This window comes from Myiozetetes cayanensis, unplaced genomic scaffold (genome assembly GCF_022539395.1).
Source record: "Myiozetetes cayanensis isolate MyiCay16 unplaced genomic scaffold, myiCay2020 scf15, whole genome shotgun sequence".
Lineage (NCBI taxonomy): Eukaryota > Metazoa > Chordata > Aves > Passeriformes > Tyrannidae > Myiozetetes > Myiozetetes cayanensis.
This window is the reverse complement of record NW_026087159.1, coordinates 8,899,590-8,918,919: the sequence shown is the minus strand read 5'-3', so window position 1 is coordinate 8,918,919 and position 19,330 is coordinate 8,899,590. Positions and strand designations below refer to the sequence as shown.

The window sequence follows — 19,330 nt, the reverse complement described above, 5'->3', positions numbered from 1 at the left end:
GGAGAGTATATAGTGACCCCTGGTTCTCAGCAGTTTCTGCATACTAAACAACGTGTTTATTTAAAATCTAGAATTCTCCTTGCAACTTTTTTCATAGAAGTGTTTTATTTTCATTTTCTGTCTGGCTAGTCTCTCCTGACCTCAATCCAGAGAGCACAAATGATTCTCAATATTTTTAACAAATAATTTTGTAGTGATGATACATACTTTGGCATTAATTGCTTTTAGCTCATCCTCTTACTCATCTTTCATCATACCACTGCCCTCTCATTCCCTGTGGTTCCTTGGACTGGGTTTCACATCTGTTCCCCAGCTGTGGGAATATCACCAAGCATTGTCAAACCCACCAAAACCAGAACTGCAAAGCTGAGAGGAGAAACTCCTTTCACAACTTTGTTGCACCAATCTTAAGTGTTACTTAATTGTACCACTGTTAATAAAATATCTCTTTCACAAAAAAAAAAAAAAAGGGGGGGGGAGGGGGATTTTTGACAATCTTTTTAATCTACAGAGCAGAAAAGTCCCATCTAGAGCCCAGCCACTTGTCAGAAATCTCCCCCTCAGAGAAACATGGCAGTGATGAAAATACTGTCTGAGCACCTAAATGCTAAGCCTGTACCTCTCTCCCACCATTTCAGTAACCAACTGTGTAATTTAAAGAATCTCCTCCTGTCTGGATTTTTAGTTAGGCTCCACTGCAGGCTCAGCAGGCTCAGGACACCAACATGGTATGCCATGTGCTTGGACAATTTCCTCAAACTGGAAATTAACTTTGCACTGAAAAAGAAGCAAAAAGTCCTACTGGATGAGATGCAGCCCAGTTCTCCAGTTAGAATTTATGATCCCCACCATTTAATTAACATATGTAAATATTTTTTTATATAACATTTTATAATCTCAATAAGGCACTGACAGTGCATGAATTATGGTGCATTAATTCATGCTTAGTTGCACTGACAGTACTTGGCCTTCTGCCTTGCTCATGACAATACAGGCGGCATGAATTAAGGCAACATATTTCACACCTTCATATTTCCTAAGGTTTAGAAATGGATAAAAATAACCAAGAGTGGGCATTTGTGCCCATGCAGAACAGTCTGTGATTCACTTTGCTGCAACTCATAGGTTTGTTTTCAGTGCTCAGAGTACTAGGACTTATCAGATATAGAAAAATATACAGATCTTGCTTTTGATAGTAATAATTATAACTAAGCTGAAGTCACTCCAGTTAGCTTTGTCCTGAGTGGCTTGGTACTGATGGACAAAGTCACCTAGTGCCAGTCTGCACCAGTTCACTGCCCCATAGCTGGCTGGAAAGGCTCTGCAACCAGGACAAACTCCTTCCTTCTTAGCAGTGGTGCTTTGCATGATCCATGTTAAAGCTGCTCTTACTTATGACTTTGTCCTCTTAAAATCACTGAGCAGATGTCTTCAGATAATTAGAATACAACTGTTATGCCACAGAGATGTAAAAGCAAAACAAGTTGACTGTGATTCTCTTCTCTTCTGTTTCAGTACAAGCCCTGCACATAAGTATTACTTGGCCGTTGATCCAGTGTCAGAATCCCTGTACTTATCAGATACCAACACCAGAAAGGTCTACAAAGCAAAATCTCTCACTGAAACAAAGGATCTGGCCAAAAATGCAGATGTGGTGGCAGGAACAGGTGATCAGTGCCTTCCATTTGACCAGAGTCACTGTGGGGATGGTGGAAAGGCATCCGAGGCCTCTCTCAACAGCCCAAGAGGTAAGAAAAGACCGGATCTGAAGTACTTGTGTTAGTCATCTGTCATTTCTTTCCATTGTTTAGGAATTTAGATGCAACTGGATGTACAAAAATGGGTCTGTGGCAATGATTTAACCAACTATTAGCAAGCCAAATCATTTCATACAGCTCACTCCCATCTATAATACAACTAGTCCTTTATGAGGGACCAGCATGGGCAGCAGGCTCCAGCTAGCATCCTCTGAATACTCCTCCCTGTGTGACAACACTCCTCTTTCATAACCTTTCAATTGCATGGTGGCAGCATTTAATTATATCTAACTCTTAAGCAAATTATATGGTTTCAAAGTCCATTTTTTAAATTTTATGCATTCAGGTGAGTCTTGTAATGTTAACAGAGCTTACTCATACGCATTAAGTCAGAGCTGTTCAAGTCAGACAGCCAGCAAAATCAAGTTTGTTTGGAACTCTAGTTTGTCCTTTTTTATTACAACACTTTGAAAAAGATGAGCAACTCCCTTGCTGCACATGAAATAAGCATTTTGCTGCAGCCATCCTGTCGAAGCACATCCAGTATTGTCAGAGGCAAAATGCATGTGAAGCCTTGAATCCCCACCAAAGCCACAATTAATCCCCTTGCGGCGTGCATTAGGACTGTGATAAAGTCTCTGGATTTGGTGCTCTAAAGCAGCTGATCACCCTCAACTCCCACTGAAATCCCTGGAACAAAGGGTACTCAGCAGCTCCCGAGGCAGAGCCCTGCGTGGGCTGTTAACGCGCTTCCCCCGCACACGCCGCTCCCGCCTCGTGACTGGCTGTGAGGAAGGGGTTTGATTATTTTTCCTGAGCTAATAAAGGAGACCTGTACATCAGTAGGAAATTAGAATGTATATCCAGGCAGAAATACCTCTAAGACAAGCAAATAATCCGGTTCTAAGGCTTAGCAAGAGACACATTGTAATTATAGAGTGACTTTAACGTGTCTTTAATGATAGAAAGTGTGAGGTAAGTACAAATAAATGTTAATCTTCAGGTATCTAATTAATGTAATGAATCAATTCTAAAAATAGAATAAGAAAAAGGTTTTCAGATCCCTTATTAGAAAGTGTGATTCTGTGAAAGTGATTGATGTTTTATTGCTGATTACAATTGATCATGTTCAATTACAATACAACTAGTTGTTCCATTTTATTTTCTTGTTGGGGAAATATGTTGATGAAAATCTGAGAGATGCTCTTTACTTAGAGATGCCCATACATAGCTGACTTCCTTATCAGAAGGTTCTAATCACAAAGAAATTCAGAGGAATAAAATTATGAGTCAGGAGTTCTGGGGCAGCCAGCAATTATTAAAAAAATAAACTGTCAGTAGACAGTGACTCCTATATTGGTACATTGCTAATGACTGCCAGTTGCTTCTGATTTATGTATTTACTCTTATGGTCAGGTTTGTTAAGTTTTTTATTTAATCTCAAGGAATTATGGAGTGCCACATGCCCATTTTGTACAGGGCCTAGCAAAATGTAGCATCAACCTGTTGCCACACAACAGAGATTTTTATGGTGCAACAATAGATCCTTGATAATGCAGACAAAGTAATTGCCAAAATATGATTAAATATGATCACTTGTATTACTCAATGACCAGACAAGATTAGTATTTATATTTTAAGCTACTATAGAAATATTTTTAGCTTTTTTACTTCATTTGCCTTCTTATTTTTGTCCTGAGTATTCCTTTTTTTCCCCATTAGAAATAAAAAATAAATTTCCCTCTTACTTGGTAGAAAGGTAATATCTGGAAAAGAACTCCATTTAGTGGCTGTCTGACCTTGGTTAGTTACATCTTAAAAGTTGTACTCTAATTTTTGCTACTGGCTGCTTGTGACTCAGAATAAGGGCTTGTCTAGAGATCTTAGTTTGTCCATTTGCAAAATTAGTAAGAAATACCTACTGTGTAACACTTGTGAAACTTAATCTGTTTGGTAACATCCTCAAAAGTACCTTAAGAAATGGAAATTCAAACTCTACTTCTTATTTATTTCTCTGAATGAAAGTTGTTTCAAATAGTGTTTTAACTTTTCTGAACTTGCACCTGTTTTTCTACTTCATTGGGCTTGCAGGGAGGTTTGAGGAGAGTCCTAGATTGTTATTTATTGATTTAAGTCTTTCATCAACCTTTATCTCTCATCATCTTTATTTGGGAAGACTGCCTTTACCTAGTGACCAGGAATTAAATGCCAGACAGGAAAACGTCGTGAAGTCACACTAATCAATTATGATTTGATCTTTCCACAACTTTCATTTTGCAGGTAACAAACACACATAGCGTTGTTCAATCTGTTCCAAATTCTCTGTGAAGGACTGGAGATGGGGCTTAGTGAACATTAATCTTGCACTATTGTATGTTGAGCTGACTTTGAAAGATGCTTTTAAACATGCATGGCTGATGTAGTTGAAATTTGAACTTCAATATATTATTTTTACTGCAACTTTCTTTAATTCTGTAGAGATCTCAGACTAATGAGTCATGTAATAGATGACCAAGTACTTAAGTAGAATGTGAAATGATACAAGGTGGAGATATAAAATAAGATCTGTGACAAGCTGAACACATTTATTACACAAGAAGATATTGAAAATGAAGAAGTAACTACACAAGATATTAATCATTGACTGAATTCCAATCACTTGAACTTTACCAAGTAACAGATTTTAATTTTGGGGTGGGGAATTCTGTTTGGTGGGTTTGGGCATTTTTTTAGTAAAACATATTTATGGTACATCTAGTCACCAACACTGTCATTTAAACAATCTGATTACTATTTATGATAAGGCACTAGGGGATAATGTCCTGATTTTAACTAGATTAGTCATTGAGTATTGGAGCAGTAAGAAGCACTAAAATGAATGGAAATACCTGGGAGTTGTTGTACTTAGCACTGCAAAGCCAGTTCTTGAATCAACACCATTAAACACTTACCTACACTGCCCTGCTGAAATCAGAGGGCTTTAGATGTGTAAATGGATTTGACTTTCTAAGCTTAATTGACAGAGGCAGTGAGAGGCTGAGACAATCAAGTTACCATGTTTTTGCTGAGCTACAGTGTCTCCCAGTCAACATGATAAGAAAAGTGTCCAATTAACATCCGATTTCAATCACCTTGGGTTTGTGACCAACTCAGAGCATTCACACAGGATGGCTGTGGTGGAAATGCGAACTACATAGCTGTGAAAACAGCAGGTCCCTCCAGTGATTGCACCCTAAACATCAGAAGTAGTTTTCAGCTTTTGGAAGCCCAAGGACTAAATCTAAAGATTTAAACATTTAAGGTCCTGCAGTGTCTGCTTTTTGACTCCTGGGTCCAGACCAGACTCTAGAAGTAGGAGGCAGATCTGTCTGGGCAAACCATGTGTAGCCAATGCCTCGAGAAATTACAGACTGTACACTGAGTACAGAGTACTTGAATGCAGTGCAGTGACCTCAGTACAGATGCAGTGACCTCAAAGCAAGCCCCAGGGAAACATAAAAGGTTGGAGAAACTTCCAAATCCTATGCATAAAAATACTTTATACATATCTGTAGCAAAGAACTCCGTGGCATGAGATAGCAATGAAAGCTTAATTAAAATATCGGTTCTGCAGCATAGTTTTATTTATTTTGCTTGCAAGTACTTTACTGAGGAAATATTACTTTAAAAAAATCATGGGGTTCAGGATATGCTCACCCTGGTTTCTCACATCCTGAAATAATCAGTCTTGTTGCTCACCATCCTCAGCAATGCTTTCTAAAGTAAAAGAATCTGTAAGAACAACTGCTCAGGTTAAACCTCTAGATTTGTCAAATGGCAGTAGCCTGTTTAGGACTGCTCCTGCTCAGCTAGAAGATTCCTCTTACCTTCAGCAGGATGCACACCAAATTTCTAATCTAGTCTTTTGTAAAAACAAATCCACCCTTTCCAAATTTATTCCTTATGTTTCTCTGTAGTAGTCTGAGCCACCTATGATTTCCAAAGTATGGCAATCTTGTAGAACATTGTAAACTTTTTGGACAGCAAGCTTTCCTAAATTTTATCCACCCTTCCTCTAAGTTCATTAGTTATTCACTTTTCTGCTCTCCCATGTCAGCAGTAAGCATGACCCCAATCGTCATGTCTCAGGCTGGAAGCTGAACATTTCCATTCGCTGTCAGTAGTTAAAAATGCTGTTTGCTCCTAATCTGCTGTTCTGCATCTAAAGAGAACAACACTCAAGTGCGAGTACCGAGGCTGTGTTCCAGCTGACAAAGAACTATTGAATATTTTGCAGCTACTACTGAGACAGTAATGAAGTAAAGATGACAAAGATCACAAGGCAAGAGACTGCAAATCATTTGAATCATATTTTGAGTGGTGTATTATGGTAACCTATAAATAACTAATTGCATAAAATTGCTTTAGTTTCTAGATGGCAGCTTTAATTAAAAGCACCAAAGACATTTAGAAGTTTAGAAATGGATGGCATGTAATTTGCCCTTTTACCACCATAAAATGGTAATTAACCAATTTGATTCACTTCTTCCTATTAAAAGTTTTATGAGAATCTCAAGTTCCTTCTAAATACAATTGTTCTTCAGCAGAAGGTGGCATTCTCTTTTATCCATCCTCACCAGTAGTTTTAGGTGCTGTTTTACAAATTCTTCAGAAGTTTAATTAGAAGTTTTCAATATAGAATGCTCATTTGCAAGTTTGCAGCTGAGCAAAAAATGTAAAGTAGAATTTCCAGAAGTGGGCAATAAATAGTTTAGGCTGCTCTTCATTGATGTGTTTGAAAAGCATTTGTTCCCAAAAAGATTCTTTTAGAGTGCAGGTGTGGGATATGATGTGGGGTGGAAAAAAAGCAAAGAAAATATCTTCATGTGGAATTTACTGTATTACTTTTAATCCATATTTTAACACTATAAGCTTAGCTTCATTAATGCTGAAATGCCAAAATTTCTAGACTGAATGATACGTATTTTGAATTTATACCTCTGAGAATTACACAAAAAGCAATCAGTTTCCTTTCTAGGTGCTATTTGCATTTATAATGGTGCACTAAGGCAGAGCTGTCGAGGGAAATAACCCTTTAACCAAAAGAGAGCATGTAACAGAAGAGGTTATAGTCAGCCTTCTGTGTTTATCATGGGTGTACCCAGCCCATCTCCTAAGTACTATTTTTGGAGAAAACATTTAAAGCAAAACTTTCTTCAGACTGTTTCTAGTGATAATACTTAGTAGCCATGCGTGACTGCATTACCAGCAGTTAATTTTACTGTTATTTAACAGAATTCAAATAGTACTGATTAAAAGACCTCTGAATATTATGAATATTTTTCTAAGATATCTGCATGTAAATCCACTGGAGATAGATCTTCATAAGAGCTACTGGTTTATGTTCAGGTACAAATCTTCTCCTGTGGAGGAGAGTCCCAGTGACTAAACATGACTAAAAACAGTCCTTCAGGACAAGCATTACTCAGAAAGTGAGATTGGTACTCAGTTCTGAGTCAAACAAGGCTAAATCCTGGCACAAATTTATTTTGTCCTTACCCAGGCATCAGTGTTTAATGAGGAATCTATATGCAAGCAGGGTAAGTGTGTCATTTGTGCAATAGGTCACTTTAGTGCCCAAAGGCATCATCAGTTGGGCATAGAGTTTAGTGCTACAGTTCCTTAAAAAAACAGAATCAGACTGAGAGTCCAGTATAAACTACATCTCCTTCTCTGTGAACAACAACAAAAAAAAAAAGATACCTAAAAATTACCTTTTCTCGTCACTCATGGAGTGAGTAGTGTTCCTACTTGCACTCAGTGCAATTCATTACCCTCAGCATGTGCCTCTTTCCTCCCCCAGTTCCTTGGCGATTAAAGCACAATTGCAGTGCTGTGTGTGATTTGATTCAGCGTTACACTGTACGTCAGAAAAGGATTAAAAATAAGCTCTTGGAGTACAGATTACATGAAGCATCATGCAAGATGTGACAAGAGCATTAACGAATCCAACTCTAATGAATAAATTGGGACAGTTTAGCCAGAAATCTGTATTTTGCTTTCCAATAGGATGCCTTATGTAGGGTATTTGTCATCAAAACCTAAATAAGTAATTTTTCAAGTAGGTAGAGTCCTGTTGTTTTACTATAGAGTCATAAGCTCTGGAAGCAGTAGGTCATTGTTGAACATCTATAGACTGGTACTTGAAGAAACTGGCTTATTAGGAAATACCAGGAATTTGGTGCAAATACTGAAGACATGGGTTTGTTTATGCCATCACACTGGCATATGTACTTCCCTTGTAGATAATTGCTTTTCTACCATGGCTGGAGAGCAGCATGGACTCTAGTAACATTAAAAGATCTTTGGTTTTCTTATATATTCAGTGTTTGAAATCCATTCAGCCACACAGCTGAGTAGCTTTATTTCATTGCAGCATAATTTCTGATTTTTATATAATGGATGGTTTGCAGCCAACACAGCCATCTGTTCTCAGGCAAATTGCACAAAACAGAAGATGCACTTGCCCTAGTGATAGATCCTGGCCTTGTGTTATCCGTGGCATGGATCTGACCCAGCTGACAAGCACAGCTCCTCGCCTACCGCGCAGCACCTCCCCTCCGCAAAGGCAGGCTCAGACACAGCACATGTGTGCTGCCCTTTCCACCCACATCAGGTTTCTCATTTCAGCCTGAGAACTGCACTGGGAAGCAAATCAAATCCAATCTAATATCACTACATGATGCAATATCAGTGAGGCTGAAACATGCCCAGCACCACATACAGTGGTCCTTGCTCCTCACACCCTCCAAGCTGCAGCCCAGCATGGCTTTTTCTTCTGAAGAATGTAGGAGGAGGCTGGGACTGAAGAGATCTTTGTTTTTAACCTTCCCACATCCCTACAGAAAAGACCCTTGAAAAATTTCCTAGCAAGTTTTCCCTTTACTATCAATCCCTTTGCATACTTCAGGTTTACAGCATAAAGCTGCTCAGGGCAGGATGGAGCCCAGGCAGGAAAGGGAACCTCTGAGCATCCTAACAGGAGCAGTAGGAGGTGCCCTTGGCTCCAGCACTGTGTGCACAGTTCCAGCTAATTCCAGCCTTTTGTGTGCACAGTTCTCTTCACTGCAACATTTCTAGGTACAAAGGGCCATCCCTTCCTAAAACTGGAGCACACAGGTCATCCCCTGGACACCAGAACAAACACCTTTGCTGCTTAGACACACTCTTTACCTCAGCTCACCTTCAGACCTTCAGCCTTTCTGGTTTGGACTTTTCAGAAGCAGAGGACAGCCAGGAGCTTGTCAGTTGTTACTTTTTAAATAAAGACTGAAGATCCTCTGAAGGAGCCAGTACCAAGGAGTCACGATCTATGAGCTCTCAGGCCGGCAGGGAGTCAGGTCCTAAGATTGTCAGCTCTTCTTTAGCCTTTTTATAACCTCCCAGATTTCCCCAGCTGACCCATCCAGCCCCACCAGGTGGTTTCAGTTCCCCAGGTGACATATGTCCTGGAGAACCAGACATTTCAGTCATCAGCTATCTTGCATAATGAAGAGATGTAGCCCAGCCCTGTACCTTGGGCACTTTAGCAGTCTATGGGCACCTTTTGTCCTGGGGGGAGGAGGTGTCAGGATGGTGAATACCCCTCTTCTAATGGCAGTTCACGGCAAGATGGATACATTGAACTGACAATTAAAAGAATTAGTTTCTATGTTGATAGACAGTAGGGAGTAGGGAGTACTAGACACTAAAGTTAACTGCTGGGGCTTTCGGATTTTTTATATGATGATTCTCTTAGAACTTTGTGATCATACCCTCAGACCTTTGCAAGGTCTGAATGTCACCTGTGGTGAAGAGGGACCTCAGAAGCAGTCATAGGCAATTTGTCTCAGGAGCCTGCCCCTGGGTGTTAACACTGTAAAGATTTATTTAAGGGCCTGGGTAGACTGTCCCCTGCTTTTACCAGCCCCAAGGGAGATGCATGTTCTGCATCAGGGCTTCCTGGTCCTGTCCCTGCCCCCCAGGCTGCTTAATCTTCCTTTTCCCCAGCAACAACTGCTCCTATATATTAAAAAAATATTAAATTAAGTGTAAGAAAATGGAGTTGATAGGTAAGGAAATTCAGTGGTTTTTTTATTTTATTTTTTAATGGCATATGGAATTGCTGTGTGAGATCCTAAACTGGCGTGCAGACAAGTGTTTTGTAAACTCAGAGTACATGCAGCCTTCAGTTGTCCTAAATGCAGGGGACAAAAATCAAGAACCATATAAGCCACTGTCCAAACCATCTGTTCAAGTCCTCTGCTTTTTATTCTGTGTAGCAGAACATAAATTCATTATTAAAATAGCTTGGCTGTGCACAGCAGCTGCTATAATTGCAAAGTTATGCAACTTTAAATGGGAAATTATGAAGTAGTTTAAAGCAAGAAATTGAGCGGTTTTGGTAGAAAGGATTTCACAAACCTAACATGAATAGAATTACTCTTCTAGTTATATTTTCAATATTTGAGGGAGAACTGCCCTAGCTCCCGCTGATGGCCACAGTTGTCATGAGCCTGGTTCCAGTACATGACCAGTGTCTTGGGCAGCGCTGCACTGCAACACACTCTGCAGCACAGGGGTTCCTTCTGCCTGCTGAGCAGGACCTGGTTTGCACCATTTGTATGTACAGCCCATAGCAGGACAGAAGTCTCTTTTGCTTTCTGAGGGTGCTTCTTCCTTGCTGAGATACTCTGATCATTCAGACAGTGCAGTAATTAAAAATATTGGCTCTGCATGACAATTAAGAAAGTGAAATGAAAATGAAGAAAAATGAACTGTAAAATAAGTTTTTAGAAAAGCTAGTCTTGCCCACTTTGTGATAGATGTGGAGTTATTGAAGAGCCTCATTCTACATATGTAGAATTGTGTGTATAATTACATTACAAACAAAGCTGGGTTGTTTTGGTTTTTTCACCCCTCATATCTTCCCCCCTTAAGTCAAAATCAGCCTGATATATGGATATGATCTTTCCTTACACAGTTTGTATAAGCTACAAATAGTAATGGCGGGGAAAGTCATACGTTTTGGAAACAGATTTTCAGAGTCTAAGAGGAGAAGAAACATTTTAAGCTCATACTTTTTAATCAAGATAATTCTAGTACTAACACCATTTTTTACCCTTCCCCTTCTTCCAGGTATCACTGTAGATAAGCACGGATTTATTTACTTCGTTGATGGTACTATGATTCGGAAAATTGATGAGAATGGTGTGATCACAACAATAATAGGTTCAAACGGCCTCACATCAACCCAGCCATTGAGCTGTGACTCTGGAATGGACATCACTCAGGTAGGCACCTGCTTTTAATGTGTTGTCACTTTTATACACATTGTAGAGACAGATAACTTATTTTCTTGTACCAGGATTGTATGTCAAATATGCTGGATGGGTCAGACAGTTGTGAACTGCACAGTATGATCTTCCATTCACGTGATCATTTTAAGGTGTATTGTATAAATGCAAAACCACACTTGATTTTTTTCCCAGGAGGTATCATGTAAGTATTTAGAGGGGCTTATGTAAAGAGTACAAACTGCATTAGAAAGTTGCTTGCTACACTGAGATAGGTCTTCTAAGAAGTTAATCAGAAGTGTAAGTTCATTCACATAGTTCAATATTCACACTGATCTACTTGAGCTAGTAAATAGAAAAAAATACATTTTCTGTTTACATCTAAGTCTGTTCTAAATCATGAAGGAGCATTACAGTAAGTAATTACACCACTGCAGTATCGTGGTGAAGCTACTGCATGTCAATACAGTTCTCAAAATGCTTTTCAGTTCTTATGTCAAGAGCACGGTAAAAGAAATAGGACTAAAAGACACTTATCACATCTCTTGTTGTATGCTAAAAAAGAAATATGGATAATCATGGAGAAACATAAATGGCACTCTTGACTAGTCAGTGAGCCAGGCTTATAGACAGCACAAGGAAGGGCTTGGCCTTTGCCAAGAAATACTTGAATTAATCAGCTTTTTCAAGCTGTACTTGAAAAAAATCTTTAGGCATTCAAGTGACACACTGAAATATTATGGACTATGTAAGCTAATAACCAGGATCGGGTTAATTTTGCATTTCATTTTCTCCCTGCCCTTTCCTCCGTCCTTCACAACTGGAAAATCACAGTTAAAATACAATGCATAACAATGGTAAGAGCTTGTTCCTCATTTCTAAGTAGCAGGTGACTGTGGCCTCGCTTTCACATACATGAGGAATGTGGGGTCAAACTTCAGAGGATGAAATGATGGGGTGTAATGCTGCTGTCACAAAAGCACTTGGGGATTTTATTACTAGAATCAAAACAGAAAAATGTGTCCATGTTCCATTTCACATGTCCCTTCAACCCTGTGGGTATGCAAATGTGGGGAGGGGAACCTCAGCCTCCCTGTTCCCAGATCTGCGACAGACAGGTATTGTATTGCCTCAAGTCCCGTAGATGCATCATTATTCCATGTAAAGCAGACCAGGGTCGACTGGCTTAGTTGTGTCAAACCCAAGCTTAAACTAGCCCGGTAATTGTCTTAAGCTCATACAGCTTCCAGGCACCTTGGCTTCTGCTCTGGCAGCTCTCCTTGCAGGCCAGCCAGTCCTGCAGGGCATGAGCAAGACCCTACAGCCAGCAGGGCTCCCACTCCACTGCCACATAACCAGCTGGCAGGAGCGAGGCTTCACGGAGCTCCAAGCTGCCTGGAGCACATCTCCTTGCTCCTTGGATACATCTGACAACTGCCTGGGGCCTCCATAACCAGATTAGATACCTCTGAGGTGCAGGGAAGGGTGCCAGGTGCAACGTCTGCTCCCCGCCTTCTCCTTCTGATCCGCGGTCTCGGGCTGTACAAATAATCACTTTACTGGCCACATAATACGTGCTGTGTATTTGTGTTCGATTTTTTGCTGATTTTGCTCGGTAACAAAACGTCTCACTAAATCTGAAATGGTGAGTTTTGATAGGTTTCATTTCCTTTTGAGAAATGCAAATACCCTGTAAGCAAATGAGTTTCAGCAGGGGGTCTGGCAAGTACAGAAATAACATTATTTATTTTTTTAATTAAAACTAAATTTAAAAGGTAAATGTTTTGGGCTGAAATCAAATATGCTAAATTTGTAAGTAGATTTAAATAGCCCTGAAAGCCTATTTTTGGTAGGTTGGGTACTTGACAGAAACAGGTTTAGTTTACCTCACTCTACAATATGGTTCCAATGCAATGGAGGATGGGCTTCTGCAAAGTCATAGACAAGAAAAAGCATGTCATAGAGTGAATTATTCTTCATATTGCTCTTGAGATATCAGCATTCAGCTGGGGAAGGGCCTTCTTTTCACAGAAGGAGAAATAAACATTTTTTTTCCATGAGCACTCCAGGTGTTTCCATGCTGCAGCACCTACAGGAAAATATTCCATCACATTTCTTAAAATTGTTTCAACATTCTGGGAAATCAAAATTTCCCAGTATCTCAATATAGATTGAGGTAATCTTCAGTTAAGTTGTCAATGAGTACAGTAAATATTCTAAAAAAAAAACCATTATAAATTACATCATATAAATATATATCTAAAAAGTGGACAGTCTCATTTTCTAAGGATAGTGAGACTGTATAATTTTTTGTATAATTACTCATTGGTAAGTGAAGTTATATTGTGGACAATCTGCAATGCAGAGCTTTTGGAAGCATTTCTTTTTTGAGGATTTGTTTTGTGAGGGTTTAAGTAAACCTGTTCATTGAAATTTTTCCCAAAATCCACACCTTTGAGGTTCTTCACATACACAGTAAATCACAGACATGAAATAAATGCCAAGAATGCACGTTCTGAAAAGTGACTGTATCATATTTGCTCAATCATCTCCTTCCACAATTGTTGCTGATAAGCAGAAACCCTGTGAAATAATCACATCCCCTTGAAGTCAAGCATATTAATCTGGAATTATATCAATGAAAATAAGGGTATGATATTTTCACTTAGTCAGAAACAATTGTATATCCTTGCAAGACTGCTGAGTTTATTCCAGAATGGCATAAACATAAATGAAAAATGAATTTGGCCCATCTCCACTTAAATTACTTTTTGGCTAAGTTACAAATGACATTTAAATCAAGAGAATGTGGGTTGCTCACAAATTGTGTGTTTATAGGGACTTATGAAATAGGTTAATAAAATCATTTCTCAAAGCTAAATTTGTTCTGACAATAAAATCAACAACTTGCCCAAAATCAGTATTTCTTAATTTACTGAAGGACAAAAATGTACTCTTGCAGTAAACACATAGAGTCCATTGCAACACCACCATAAATGACAAGCTTTCACTTAAAAGCATTCACTTTAATAAATGAGTTGATTATGAAAGGGTTTAATCATTTATTCCAATATCAGTTTTCATGGTATTACTTCTTATTAATCATTTTGTGTTTGTTATTCACCACCTTCTCCTTCTTAAGTATAATATTCTGCATTCATAACTGGGGGAGGGAAGGACAGCTGGGGCTGGAAAGATTATATGTTGTGGCAAATAACCCACCAAGCTCTGACTAATTACTTTGATCTCATACTTCACTGGGGGGATGTTAATCTGAATGTAGAAGGAAAAGGACATTCAGCTGAGGTGTTTATATGGTATACCAGCATTCTCAGTACTGTTTTGGCATGTATAAAACTTGGATGACTCTTCTTCTCAGCACAGATCATTTTGATTAGTTGATAAGGAGCAAATCTCAAGAAAGTGGCTCTTCAGAGCTGTGTTAGTGAATGTCTATGTGTATGTACTCAACACTCACTATTGGCACCCAGATCTTAGCAGACACCTACATTAAAACCAGTTATTTCAGTACCTGATAGAACTTGTCATATTTTTTGAAAATGCTGCCTCTAAACCCCTGAATACTAAAACATGAACAAAAGCTAAATTGTAAAGGCAAAATATTTTTCAGGAATATCAAAAGGTGGTGTTGGTCTTCATTTGTTCTGTGATTTTTTTTCACCACACTAATCTACACCACCCAGAATGCCAGACTTTTCGGATGAATGCCCCTGCTCCTCCATCCTTGTATTCTTCTAGGTCTGACTCCTTTTTTTCATGTGGTCTTTGGAAGATTTTTTGTTGTAGGTTAATTAAATGACTAACAAACCCATTTTGAACCTTATACTTTTGCATCTGAGCTGAAGGCCCCAGGGGCTGAGCTAACTGTTCTCCCAGTGGTACAGATTATAGAGTGTCTCCTTCTGTCAAACTGAAACCCACACGGAGAGATCAGAGTTACTGGCTACATCTCCTACCTTCCTACCCTCCTACCTTCTCCTACCACTCTCTGAGTGTTTGCACATCCCTGGGGTGTACAGATATTTTTTACCCAGGTTATTGATAGCAAATGAGAGCACGATGTGTTGGTATCTCTGTCTGTCAGTATTCTGTTCCTCACAATTAATCAAAATCATCAAAATCTTGGGCTAATTTCAAACAAATTTGTAGAGAAACACCAGCCTTCAGAACAATTAAATTCCTACATGTTCCATAAAAAATATTAATCCAGTTGGAGGACAGAGACCTAAAGTGCCCTTTCAAAAGGAAATATTACAGCATAAGCTTTCTTTTATTAAACTCCAGAGATTCCACTCAGGATGTAATAAATGCCCCATTCACAGGAAAAGCTTCATTTCATGTTGGATCTTATTAAACTCCCCAGTCAGTCAGCCATGCAGTGGAAGTCCTTAGGAAACCAGACTTCATCAGATCCAGTGTTCTTGGAAGTTATATTGACGTTGTGGGAGGTTTTGTGTGAAAGTAAAAACACTACAGCTCATCTTGAGTGATAAGCTTTGCTGTTCTGCCTCCACTGCTATGGTGAAAGCTGAGGAGAGAATTAGCAGATATTTCTACCATCTTGCAATTTCATCCTGTATCTTTCCTCCCATGAGAAATATGTGGGCTGAATTTCCACCACTCCAAACCATAAGTCATTTATATCTGTGCGAGTGGTTGCACTTTGTATTTGGGAGCTGTTTAAACCAATCTCGAGCACAGTCACTGCAAATACGGAGACCAAACATTTGCAAGTCAACAGAAAATGAATCCCAAGAGCTTTTTCTTTGCCTGTAACCATGGCCTTGTTCTCGAGCTTATGTCAGTCCCACTAGGCATGAGTCTGTGCCAATGCAATAGCTCCGACCTGATTGATGGTGTTAATAACTGTCACCGCTGTGTTCCAAAATGAAAGGTCTGGTTTGAAGACTTTTTCTTGACATTTGCACTTCATCAGCCTCTGTTCAGCAATTCTCCACGTGAGGGAACCATCTATATTGTGTTGCTTCGCATAAACTTCAGTGACACTGCAAAATGTTTTGCTCCCTTATAAAAATGTGACAGTGTTACTTACGTAGGCAATTTGCTTGCACAGGTCAAATTAAAAGGCAGATTTCCAGAACAGAGTTTAAAGGCGACCCAAGCGTGGCAAAAATGCTGTGTCCTGGACAGCCTGCTTTGAATGATGGAGGAGAGGGGAGAGGGCAGTAAGTAATGCTGTTGATGACCTACTTGAAATAGTGAAGTGAGAGACAGACTGCCGGAAAGCAGGAGTAGAGATGAGCAGAATTGCTTGAAAATGTAGTATATATCTCAAAAATGCAAACGCTGACATTGCTCCTGCAGTCTCAAGTGCTGCAGGTGCTCCCCACCAGCATCTGCACAGGCACAGTATGCTTCAGTGGCATTGTGGAAGCCTTTTGAGCAGAACAAAAAGCTCCCAGGACATGGTGACCTCACTTGAAAGCAAGCAATGAGGGTCTGCTCATCAGAGCAAGAACAGCCTGAACAGAACTTTCACTGGGTACATTTGGAAGAAGGAAAAGAAATGTGAGAGACAAAAATATGTTCTGATGACCAGGTGAGAACAGGAGGGGTGAGCTGCCAGCCCAAAAACAAATTGATTCTAGGCTGAAGTCCTTTTAAGCCAGGTTGAGAATAGAATATTGCAGAGCAACTGCAGGATTACACAAAGCTGATTAATTAATTAGCATTGCAGGTCAGAAGACTCACTGTCCCTTTAGGTGTTTCTCTACATACCCAACTGTAGAATCTGCATTCTTGTAAAAGCAGAAAGCACAAAAGACATTTTTTTAACAGTAGATGCATAATGTTTTAATTGTGTTAGAGAGCTGCCATCAAAAAGGAACAACTTTGTTTTCACTGTAGCAAGGTATTCAAAAGCTTCTTCTGCTCTTCCTTTCTCTTTAATCCTCTACCTGTGTATGTCTTTTAATATGCTCCTCCAGTTATGTGTAATTAATTCAGCATAAATACTCCAAATCACTGAACTGTGTTTTTCAGTCCTTTGCAGAATCACGTTTAAATGTATTTGTGAAATTGCTGAACAAAAAGAACACAAAGCAGAAATGACAATTTATAGGCCTTTTTATTTTTATTTGTGGTCTTCCTTTATAGAAGACTTTCAGAGCTTTTTTCTTTTTAGAAGAGAACTTTATTAGTTTTTTCTGGGTTTTGCTGCATGAAGGAGCTCACAAAAGCTGTTATTTTTTTCCAGTATAAAGTCATCTTGTTCTCTGGTTCTTTTTACTCTACTACTTAATTTCATGTTCTTTCTTCTCTGGCTTTCCTAGAGTACCAGAGAAGCTAACTAGAGTGAAAGTCGTGGCCTCAGCAAAGTCAGCAACTGTTTTGCCACTGACTTCAGTGGAACCAGGACTTCTCCAAGCTTAATTGAAAGGGTAGTGAGAGGCGAGTGTGTAGCAAGGAGCAACTGTATCCCATGGGAAAGTATGTACTTCTGAAAAATAGGCCAGAACAGGTCTTTACCGAGGCATTTTCAAACATTTTTCAGAAATGAGTCCTTTCTCCAATTAATTAAGTGTTACTTTTTGGAAACCATAAGTCTATACAAAATAATTCCAGCCATAATAGCATATGCAGGAACAAGCAGTCACTAGCATCCAAAACCAAGCTAAAAGCCTTTTTTAAAAAAGGATCTTCGGGTATAAGGTGAAATAATCTTTTCCCAGGGGTAGAGGAGCAGCTAAACAGCCTCTTTTCAACAGGAGCTGAGAGAAAAGAGGCTCATAGGATTAGGACCTCAGTGGAAAAAGTCTGTGAGAGCTCATGAATCAAACTTGTAGGTGTATAATGTGATTTTTAGAATACCAAATAGAAAGCAGGGTGGTTTCAGTACAGCTAATTTATATTCCAATCAAATTATTCTATCACTGAATTTGAAATATTAGTCATAGACATGAGATAGTATGCAATGAAGTCACACTGCAATTTCTTCCTTAAAGCCCAAGTGCTCTTCTTGTGTGGGGCACTTGCAAAACAGCAATTTATTTCAATTATCTGCCATAAATAATGCATTACTACTGAGTAAAAGGCTGTGTACATTTTAATCAACTCTTCCAGCGATAGCATCTTTTTCTTTGATTGTTGAGGCAGTGTTAGACACTTGATGGGGGAGTGAAGAAGACCTGACAGACCTCTGCTCGTGACTTTTCTCTTGCTACACAGAGCCAGATTTAAAGTCTTTTTTCAAACATTTCTTTCTAATGAGAAATCTCAAGAAGGAAGGAACTTCTGTAAAAATTGGGAGGCTGGCAAGAAGGTAGCAGTTCAGCCACTTGTAGCTGCTCTCCAGGTGCTCTCAGGCACATCCTCATGACTAACAGAAACCTCCACCCTCACCAAATGCTGCCTGCAGACTTGCAAAGCCCCTGGGCGTGTCCACCCACCAATTCCAACCCAGCTAAGCTGCATTGCCACCCCCAGACTTCCTCCAGCTCACCCACCACCCATGCACAGCCAAGGCCCAGCACACTGCCCAGCTCCTCAGACTCCCGACCCTCTCTCAGCTCCATGGGGAATGGCTTCCCAGATGAGTAACCTGCCTTATTTTGGGCTCTCCTGTCAGTCTTTCACAAGCAACCAACTTCTCTTGATGCTGCACTTTTTATTCCTTATGGGTAAGTAGCCTTTGATTATCTTTCTCATTTAAATATGGTTTCAGTACGATGGAGTTGAGTGGATTAGTTATTTTTGGCAGAGGCTGCATCTACTGTGCTTAAGTGCACTGGTGAAAATGTTCAGTACAGCTTTGCCAGACTGGTGGGAGTCTGCAATGGGTCGAGATATATTGGTTACTGCATCTGATTTTTTCATCTATTCAGGAGACAGTGGACAAAATGTAAGCATGAAGAATATATTAATGCATAATCTATACCAATATATGCAAATATAACTGTGTCTGTATATGTATAGGTGTATGTAGTTTCTCCATATACTGCAGAGCTACCATAAGTAATCAGATAATGAAAGCTGGTCCCTGACACCCTGAAGTCCAAGCCCCAAGTCTGCTGAGTAGGGAATGTAGGTGTTGACAGGACCATGCAGAGGAAAGCCAAGCAGGCAGTGCCCCTCCTTTTGTTTTAATCCAGTTGTTCATCCACATCCACTAACAAGATCTGCTTGTGATTTAAGGAACAGCTATTTTCTGTTTTTTCTAGAGGCAATTCCTGAATTAGCCATGTTTTTTAAAATCGTCAGGGCTGGTACTGTGTGCAT

At 39.5% G+C, this 19,330-nt stretch overlaps 1 protein-coding gene across 5 annotated transcripts in view; it reads left to right on the top strand.

Moving 5' to 3' along the window:
* The window catches only part of TENM1 (teneurin transmembrane protein 1), a 303,243-nt gene that overhangs the window by 245,819 nt on the left and 38,094 nt on the right, over nt 1-19,330 (top strand). For all 5 annotated transcript variants that reach the window (XM_050310928.1, XM_050310926.1, XM_050310927.1 and 2 more), the window contains 2 exons: nt 1,516-1,748; nt 10,914-11,068. In XM_050310928.1, the coding sequence (XP_050166885.1) occupies nt 1,516-1,748; nt 10,914-11,068 (388 nt within the window). The remainder of the gene's footprint in view (nt 1-1,515; nt 1,749-10,913; nt 11,069-19,330) is intronic.